Below are 10022 nucleotides of genomic sequence, written 5' to 3'. Positions count from 1 at the left end.
CCCCCCCCCCCCCCCCACCAACCAACCAACAAAAATACTATCTAACGTCAAATGGATAATCCTTAAATTTTTTTTTTTCCTTACCCTAAATCATCCCTTCTTCTCACCGCCCTGTCAATTTACCCCCAGGTATCTCAGATGTCTCTTCATACCTGTAATTAATTGAGAATGGTCATGTACCATGAGAAGTAATGGAGGCTTCGTGGCAGGAAATAAATGGACGCTCGTCCAAGTCAAAAGGTCGATTATATTAAGGGTAGTAGGTAAGTGCGGGGTGGAATTTGATCAAGGAAGAATCTCAAGCCTAATCAGTAAACGGGGCTGTAACAGGGTGCCACTGAAGTAGTATTACCCAACCACCATTGTTCGTATAGCGTAAAGGGCACTTAAGTAGAAGGAGGGTGTTATCCCTTGTCTGGTCCCTATATGCTCTTAGCCCTGAGGGAACATCCTGGAGTATACATCCCAATATTCTCAGTAACAATGACGAATCGCTACTAGCCAAATCTTCCCAAACAGTACCGAGAATACGTACGTATTAACGTAATGCGTCCACATACGTCCGATGTTACCCCTTAGGACGACACCGACAGTGAATATCGTGATGCGATGTTGTCGGACGTCACCCAGCTGAATTTTCTTAAATACGATTCTTATCGTATACAACACGTTATTGAGAAATTCTGGCACTCGTATGAAATTACCAAAAATAATTTTTTGACAAAAATATATTTTTGAATAAAAATCCAAGTAGGTTTATTATGACAGAAACGTCGTATGATACTTGGGAATTTTGAAAATTTTAATTTTTAATATCAAAATCACGACTGTCTTAACGGGTATCGAAAAATTGCATCATAGGTTACAAGGACGCGGGTGAGAGATGGGGGAAAAAATAATTGCTTTTTTTTTTCGGAATCTGTTACACGTGTATTTGGTATCGGTACCAGCGAGGAAACAAGAATCGTTCATATTTATGGATGAACTGACGCAATGTATCAGTGCACGAATTACATTCGCGACAACCAATTAGTGCGGGTGCACTGGTACCTATCTGTGCACATATATTATATATATATAATAATAGCGACTCGACCAAGAGCAAAGCGAACCAGTAACATAGCTCACTGCGTCCTATTAATAAATTCGCTTCCCATGCGGCATCCTATGAATCATTCGATCGGCGGCAGGGGAGATTCTATTAGACTGATTAGTTTATGCCTCTGTGGCCCCGAAGTTCTATTGATACGAGGAGCCGCCATTTCGACACGATCTAAACGATATTTATATGGGGAAAAATATTAGGCACTTTTCATTAATATTATTTATGTATAAAGGAGCGATTGAGGTTCGTCGAGGAATTAAATTTTTTTGAAATTTTTTTTTTTTTTCAAATTTCTTACGCGCTGTACGATATCGATTGCGAGGTACATACGGAAATATATTTTTTTTCAATGGCACACGGCTCGTTCGTGGAATATATAGGGTACCTGGAATTAAATGAACCTTTGTTTCATTTGCCGAAAGTTTAATTCTCCTCTGCTTAAATTACGATACTCGCCGTGGCAGCAACCCCATAAATTGATAAGTTAATGTATGCACAAGTCTTGTGGAACTTTTAGAAAGCCGAAGCTCATCGTTATATTTGAACAGTAAATCACTTTTCTCGAACCATGGGAAAAGTTACACCCGTACCCCTTGAATGATTTATTTTCGGTATAGATAGGTGTATAGCCTCTAGCTAAGAGTCTTACTTGATCGTTAACATTTTGGAAAATTTTAATTCGGTGTTATAAAAATTTTTTTGTTTATCTCTTTTTTTTTTTATTCACGATAATTATACATACGACATTTTTACTGGGTCCAGCCACCTATATCGTGTTTCTAGATTCTTGAAATCCGCCGGAGTGAAATTCGATTTATTCGAGACTGGCTGATTTATTGCTTTTTTCGAAACTGTCGCGAGTTATCTTCAGACTTCACGAGAGGGAAAAGGATTTCGTGTGGGCACATTGGCGATAGCTCCTAAGGGTGATAAATTGTCTTACCTGTCTGCACCTATAGTGGTCACTAGAAACCACTCCCCCCCCCATTCCTTACTTCCATGTCGTGACACATGTTTTATGTATTATGATCAACTGGACGCCCTTAGCGGAAGAAAAATAAAAAATTTCTACTACTTGTAATGTAAAATGCCGTTCGATATTTGACGTCTGTCCATTAAAAAAAAAAAAAATGAAATCCACCGATACTTGGAAATTCTATAAAAAAAAAATTCCCCATCGACCGTTACCAAAAATAGTCAAAATGAAATTCCTACGAAATCGATTTTGAGAATCACGTGACTTTTATGATTTATTAAAAAAATTTTCGGTTACCGCGAAAACTTATAGGAATATACCTATATTCGTCAGGCACTGACTGTCATTAAAAAAAAAAAAAAATGAAATCCACCGATACTTGGAAATTCTATAAAAAAAAAATTCCCCATCGACCGTTACCAAAAATAGTCAAAATGAAATTCCTACGAAATCGATTTTGAGAATCACGTGACTTTTATGATTTATTAAAAAAATTTTCGGTTACCGCGAAAACTTATAGGAATATACCTATATTCGTCAGGCACTGACTGTTATTAGTAGTGAATGGCAATTTAAAAAAAAAATTCCAAAATATCCGTCAATGCTATTTATTTTAATAAGACAAATTTTTACTATTGACATTCCATATACATATATTTATATTTATAGCTACGTTCAGCGGAAGCTTTACCGCAATTCAAGATTTTCCGGAAGTCGAGGGTTACTTCTTGAAGTGATATCCTACGTTTAGGGTAATCCCGATTATTTGCATTCGGGAAAATACGAAGTAAAACGAAGATAGCCGAAGGCTCACGCATCGGCGACCCATCATGTTTAACGCCAGTAAGCTCAGTCGAGATCCGGCAGGCTGGTGGACCACATCCGCGTAGCACTAAATCATACTCGGCCTGGATGGGATTAGCTCCCCTAATTTATTGGACTCTATTCCAACGAGGACGGGGTCCGAGCGAAGGGAAACTAGCATGGTAACACGATTCCCGGTACGGTGGGGTAGTTTTCATCCACGAGGAAGACACCCCTATCTTTATGAAACTGGGCGCGAGCCTGCCCCATACCAAAAAAAAATACGCAACACTCAAAAAACAGAAAGCTGATAGCTACTCGTTAGCGAAGAAGTTCGGTAATTTTATAACTATTAAAAAAAAAAAAAACTTTTACATTTTTCAATTACATTCCATAACTCATCGATGCAAATACCCAATAAATATAAAATCGACCGCGGCAGCTAATCGGACAGAAATTACTTAACGCATTCCAAAGAATTGCTATAAAATAAACTTCCCAAGATAATCGTGATTAGTCAAGCATCAGCAATCCTATTGGAATTGTTAATTCGAATGGCCTCCAGCGGCAAACCGGAGTCACGAATCTGATTTAACCAGTAACCAGTATAAACGTCTGGGCTGTTTACTGCGATACTGTTGTAAAGGAAAATGAACTTTTTATGGATACCTAACAGTGTTGTACACTTATTCATTTAAGGTACACAGATCTACCCCGAATAATTTATTATAGCCTAAAAATAATTTTCACATATGTACAATAGTCTTGGGCTCGTATATAAAATTTAATCACGTATTTAATTTTATTTCAGATATTCAGAGACGAGAAAATTTAAATGCCCAAAATGAAAAATTGCGGTTATCGATTGACGTTAGTGGCTTACTTGGGAAACTAGGTGGGACAGGCTAACTCGCCAACTTCAGTGCACCGAGAACGAAACCGCGAACGAAGTGATAATTATGAACCGGCGGATGGGGAGAGAGAGAGAGAGGAGAAATGGGGAATGGATGGGAGAGAGAGAGATAGGTGGAAAAGGAAGATAAAAGACGTGAGTACAGAGCCAACCCTCTTACTTCATTTTCAGACAGCGGGCAGACCAACAGGATTAAAATGTTATGAATTTTAAGAAGGAATCCTTGACAGGAAGGAGAATACGAAAAAGAAATTAAAAAGGTAAGAAGCTGAAGTGAAAAAGGAAGAAAAGTGAATTGGACCAAGAGGGGGCCTTGGGAGTGTCTGCAAAATTGAACGAGCCGTGTACTGTACATATAGTTTGGGTTCTCGAAGAGGATTTTTATGATCTTGCATTATAAATTTTATTATCCCCAATAAAATAAAGCTAATTCGTCATTAGGCACTAAAATAGTTTGAAACGTGTATTCGTAATGATCGTACAATCGGATCTTATAAATTCGTAAAATAAAATGAGATTAATTTTGGTAATTCAACAAGACACGAGGTACCTTCGAGTGACAATGATTTTTCAGAATATCAATTTACGCTTGATGGGATCAATGGATACAAAATGAACGTAGGAACATTTTCGATAATACTATTCGGTCGGATTTAATAAAAATTATTATCACTAACAAACAAAGTAAGGATCGGTGAATAAATTTACATGTACTCCGAATCATCGATTTCGTCTACCCGGTATACATGAATTTACTTAAAGATTGATTATACCGAGAAAAGTTCTAAAACGTCTGGATGGAATAATGCCAAAAAGATTGTGCAAAAAATTACGAAAAAAAAACAGCGATATTCAAAAATTAATGGAATTAGAAGGAAGAAAAGAAATTTGAATCACGAGTATCCTAATCCTTTTTTTTCACATTTTCCGACGCCAAATCACGACGCGTCTCGACGACTGGCGTCGTTTCTCGGCTTTCGGATCAGCTTTGAGAAACTTTGCGTAATTAAATTTCTCCGGCGCTCGTGACCAGCTTACTACGATTCGCCGTTGCGGGGCGATAGTCTAGTCGATATCCACCGTCATCCGATACAGAGATGAGTAGGGAAATGCACTATGCTACGGTTTCAGGCGATACCAAAATCATTGCGCTAAATCGTAGCAATGAGTCTTCAAGTGTAATTATATGATCATCGCCTCCGTCGACTATGCGAATCCATGGAAATGGGCGACGAGGACCCCATTTCGCTCTCTTGTACTTCCTACGAGTATTCTCTTTTCTCGCTCCTCCAGAATAAGCTGGTCGTTTTACGTATCTTCTTCTCTCCCTGTTCCCTCAGTCCTTACCATCTCTCTTCTTCACTCTTTCTTTTTCAAAATCTTCCTCATTTTCCCTTCAACAACATCTTCCCTGGCTGCTGTCATCAAACGTTTCCATTCTATTTTTTAAGTTTCCTATTCTTTCCCAGGTCTCCATCCCTCTCCTCCTAGTGTATCCTTAAAAAATAAGTTTTTAAAAAGTTCTTTGGAAAAAAAATATTGCAATGATATATTTAAAATATATCTCTAATGGCATTGTTATTGCCAATATTTCGGGGGCTGTAAATATACGTCTGTACTTTGTATACTGTATCATTATTGCGTTTGTCGAATAAATTATCTTTAAACATTTATACACGTTGATATTCTTTTGCCCTCTGCGAATATCCCAGAGTACGAATGAGTTCTGTCTCCCTTTTACTCTCCTCCGTCCTAACGGCATCCTTCTCCTTCTCTTCCTCCTTCTCCCTTATGTTTTGACACCCCTTTTTAGCTATGCTCCATTTTCTCTGCCATTATTTCCATTCCATCTCTGCAATATTACACATATCCTGACTTTGCTTTCCTTCATCAATACTACCTTCTAAAATAAAATGATTCCGGGTGCAGTTTGAAAATTGCAGCATCGAAACTTTAGTGGGTCAATTTTTATTAAAGAATTCGCATTAGTTTGATTTTTGCCGATAAGAGGGCAGCACCTCCTGGGCATGATATGTGGCGCCATCTCTGAGAGAACGAGAGAACTTTTGCTGGGAAAAACTTACAAATTTTAGTTCCGTATATCAACGATAGGGGGCGCTTCAAAATGCCGATTTTCCTAGAAAATCTTACAAATTTTAGTTCCGCATATCAACCATAGGGGGCGCTTCAAAATGCCGATTTTCCTAGAAAATCTTGTAAAGTTTAGTTCAGTATATCAGCGATAGGGGGCGCTTCAAAATGCCGATTTTCCTAGCAAATCTTACAAATTTTAGTTCCGCATATCAACTATAGGGGGCGCTTCAAAATGCCGATTTTCCCAGCAAAACTTCACTAGTTGTCTCAGAGATGGCGCCACCTATCTTGTCCAGGAGGTGCTGCCCCCTTATCGGGCAAAATTCGAACTAATGCGAATTCTTTAATAAGAATTGAACCACTAAAGTTTCAACGATGCGATTTTCCAATTACATTTGAAATCATTTTATCATAGAAGGTAGTATTGATGAAGAAAAGCGAAGTCAAGATATGGATAATATGACAGAGATGGAACGGAAAATGGAGCACAGCTGAAAATGGTTTTCGAAACATAAGGGACGAGGAGAATGCTGTTAGGACGGAGGAGTGTAAGAAAGAGACAGAACTCATTCATACTCTGGAATATTTGCATACGGCAAAAGAATATCAACGTGCATAAGTGTTTAAAGATAATTTATTGGACAAACACAATAATGATACAATATACAGAGTACAGATATACATATACGGTATGCGAAAGATTAGTAATAACAATGCCATTAGAGATATATTTTAAATATATCACTGCAGTATAATATACACGTGGTATGCGCTACCACTATAGGATTTTCCTTTTCCAAAGGCCTTTTTAACAACTTAGTTTTTAAGGACATACCAGGAGAAGAGTGATGGAGACATAGTAAGGAATAGGAGATTCGAAAATTGAGTAGAAACGTTCGGTGGTAGCAGACAGGGAAGATGTTGAAGGGAAAAAGAGGAAGGTTGTTAAAAAGAAAGAGTGAAGAAGAAAGATGGTCATGACTGAGGGAACAAAAGGAGAAGAAGTTTGTTAAAACATATGCACGAAGACCAGATTATTCTGGAGGAGCGAGAAAAGAGAACAGTGGAAAAAGTAGGAAAAGTAGGAAGTATAAGGGAGTGAAATGGGCCCCACCCCGCCCATTTCCGTGAGGTCCTGCCTCTCCACAAGGGAGCTACAACCTCTCCGAGGCCTGGGGGCTCAAGGCCCCCGTCGGGAGACCCATAAGGTCCTGTTGCGGCCACAACTTGGGCCCGACCCACTGAGCAAGCTCAGCGGATGAGGCGGAAGGGCAACCCCCGACACCATGGTCTTAAGTCTAGCTGCACTAACAGGGTGACTACTCTTATATGACTACTTAAATGAATATGCTCGACCCGACCAAAGGAATAGGAAAAGTAAGATAAATACAATGGAAAGCGAGAGGGAACAAAGCGAAACGAAAAGAAAGAAATGAAGATAGAAATAAAGAAGTAGAAAATTAAGGAATAGAGTTATAAAAGTGGAGAAGAAATGAAGAAAGAGATAAATAAGAAAGTGAAGAACGACAGATAAAGAAATAAGAAATTAAAGATGAAATAAATATAGAAGAAGAGGAAGGTTGGAAATGGATAAGAGGTGTGTTTCCAAGAGACCAGTATAGGAGACCGGCTCAAGGAAGAATGAGCTCTCCGAGTCCGGACACTGCCTTAAACGCTCCCCCCTCTCTCCGCCTGCTCCTACTCCTGGAGTCCTGCGCGACGAATTTGCGCGCACACAATTTTGGGCAATTTTCAGTACTTCTAAATATGCATGGCCAGAATTTACGATTTCTAAGTGTTAATATTTTACTTCATTGATTTAATTAATTATTTTAATATTCCAAACACCTAACTTATTAATATTTCAATTTGAACGTAATTTATTTTCGATATTCTACAATTTCAATTCAATGTTTATCTACTGCGTATATTCTGCGAGATTTTGATTCAGCCTCAATTTTATATTTTGAATAATTTTTGTAAGTAAATCAAGATCCAATAATATTTAGTAGTATTCGGAAAGCTTTATTCAATGTTTCGAATTTTCAATATTCCTGTGCAGCTAACTTTTTCTTCTTCTCTCTTCCTTCTTCTTATTCCTTTTTGGCTTTATGCCCTCATAGAGGGCCAAGTGCAGTCAAGTGATGAAACATTTTTTAAAAATGAAGTGTTACACGAACGTCAAGTTGGTACCGCAATTTCTTTAAAATGTCTTAAAAATGTTTCAACAATCGGCTTTTTCAATAGTTCTTGAAAAGTTCTATAGTTCGCGGTCTCGTTCCAAGGGTTCCTTTGGGAAACAGCAGTGCGTAGCGAAGAACTTCTGCCCGCCAAGTTACGCGTTCGTGTTCACGTTCAGCTCGGCTGCGACGGGATTCGCATTCTCGACAGAGGCGATGATCACAAAATTCTACTTCCAGACTCGCTGCTACGATTTAGCGCATTATTTTGGTATCGCCTAAAACCATAGCGTTGTGCATCTCCCTAGTCATCTCTGTCCGATATATAACCTTCCAAGTATTTGCTAAGGAATTAGTTCTTGGCCGTGCACCTAGAACAGCAGCAACAAACCACGCCGCGCAATCTGTATGATAACATAGTTGCAAATCCGCAAGGCGCCCTCTCTAATAATACAGCTTCGAGAATTTATGTAGATTGGTTACGTAAACGGCTTCGGGCCTTGGCAGCATTCTAACCTGACTAGTTAATACATTTGTTTCTGGTGCACGAAAGTCCGAAACGTCAGGAACTTCCTTACTTGTTTCAGATAACATCCCTTGTAGAATACCTTTACTCACAATATAGATTTATACATGTACTATGCTTATACCCTCAACACGAATGACCAACCAATTTCATATCAGCGTAGCGACTTAGGGATAAAAAGTTTTTTTTATAAATATTTATTAATTATCAATTTTTTTTTTACTTTTTTCATTGGAATTTTTTGTCACACAATTTTAATGCAATACACAGATTTTTTTCTTTCGTTCACCAGTCTCTGATTTAGGGACTTTCCCATGTGAAGATGAGAAAGATTTATCGATTTTACGTTCTGAAAGATTAATCCACGTGCGGGTTTGTGATTGTAATCTTTATAGTTTCTTTCTGATTTTGGGAGATTCCATTCGATGGTTTGGGTTTTTGAGTTATTTTTATAAATGGGAATGATTTTGATTTCTCTGTTTAATATTTATGTATGAATACATATATATATATTTATATGTATATATAGTTGTATATATACTATAATAATGGATATCAGTACGTTATAATTATTTTAATAAAAAGGATTTTGTCTATGTTGTATATTAGATTGATGTTCTGATATAGTTACGCTATATATATATAGTTAAATTGTCATTTGTATATTATAGTGTGTATAGAATTTCCTGGTAATTCTGCATTTATGTAACCTCTATCGGGATCGCTTATCGACACAGTCTTTGCACGGCGACTCCTGAAACAACAAAATAATAATAATATTATGTGGATTGAAAAATATTAATTTTTCGAAAATTAAAAAAAAAAATGGTAATTACAAAAAACAAATTGCTTTCCGTATATATCATATTGGATACTCACTTGTTGTAGAGCACAATGACTGTTTCATCGTTTGGAGTCGTAACAGACAGAGACTTTACGTCAGTACTGGCAGTGAGTTCAATTCTTCTTGAATTAGGTGGAATAAATTTACTAAAATGAGCCAACGCGTAGTACATTGGCTGCTTGTAAAATTCATCATTTTCGGCATTGACTATTATCGGTGAATCAACGTAATTTTCAATCCAGTTTGGACCACCCTGCTCATTAAGAGCAAGATTCCAATCGACCCATCCGGTAACCCAATGAGATAAATTCTAAAAAAAAAAAAAAATCGAACGCCTTATAAGAAAAATAAAAATTAGCACTATTTATATTATATTGTAGATCATACAAAGAATATCAAAATTTGAGCAATTAATATGGATTATTAAATATTAATCGATTTTTATCAAATATTGACGTACTTCAATTATGTTGGATACGTATTCTTCCCCGCGTGACCAAGATCCTATAAGTACTTTAGCACCGTCAAAGGGAGAAGATCCTAGAAAAAAAAAATTTTATTGATTACCCAAGAAAAAAAA

General features: G+C 37.4%; 1 protein-coding gene across 7 annotated transcripts in view; it reads right to left on the bottom strand.

The window, feature by feature from the left end:
* Positions 1 to 8861: 8861 nt before the first annotated feature.
* The window catches only part of LOC107275146 (glucosylceramidase), a 248371-nt gene continuing 247210 nt past the window's right edge, over positions 8862 to 10022 (bottom strand). For all 7 annotated transcript variants that reach the window (XM_015754988.2, XM_025079716.1, XM_015754984.2 and 4 more), the window contains 3 exons: positions 9903 to 9982; positions 9478 to 9752; positions 8862 to 9352 (listed from right to left, as the gene is read on the bottom strand). In XM_015754988.2, coding sequence (XP_015610474.1) covers positions 9253 to 9352; positions 9478 to 9752; positions 9903 to 9982 — 455 coding nt within the window. In that variant the 3' untranslated portion in view covers positions 8862 to 9252. The remainder of the gene's footprint in view (positions 9353 to 9477; positions 9753 to 9902; positions 9983 to 10022) is intronic.

This window comes from Cephus cinctus, unplaced genomic scaffold, assembly GCF_000341935.2.
Source record: "Cephus cinctus unplaced genomic scaffold, Ccin1 Ccin1_scaffold0123, whole genome shotgun sequence".
In the NCBI taxonomy this organism is placed as follows: Eukaryota; Metazoa; Arthropoda; class Insecta; order Hymenoptera; family Cephidae; genus Cephus; species Cephus cinctus.
The sequence above is the reverse complement of the archived record's forward strand: the minus strand, read 5'-3'. Positions and strand labels throughout refer to the sequence as shown.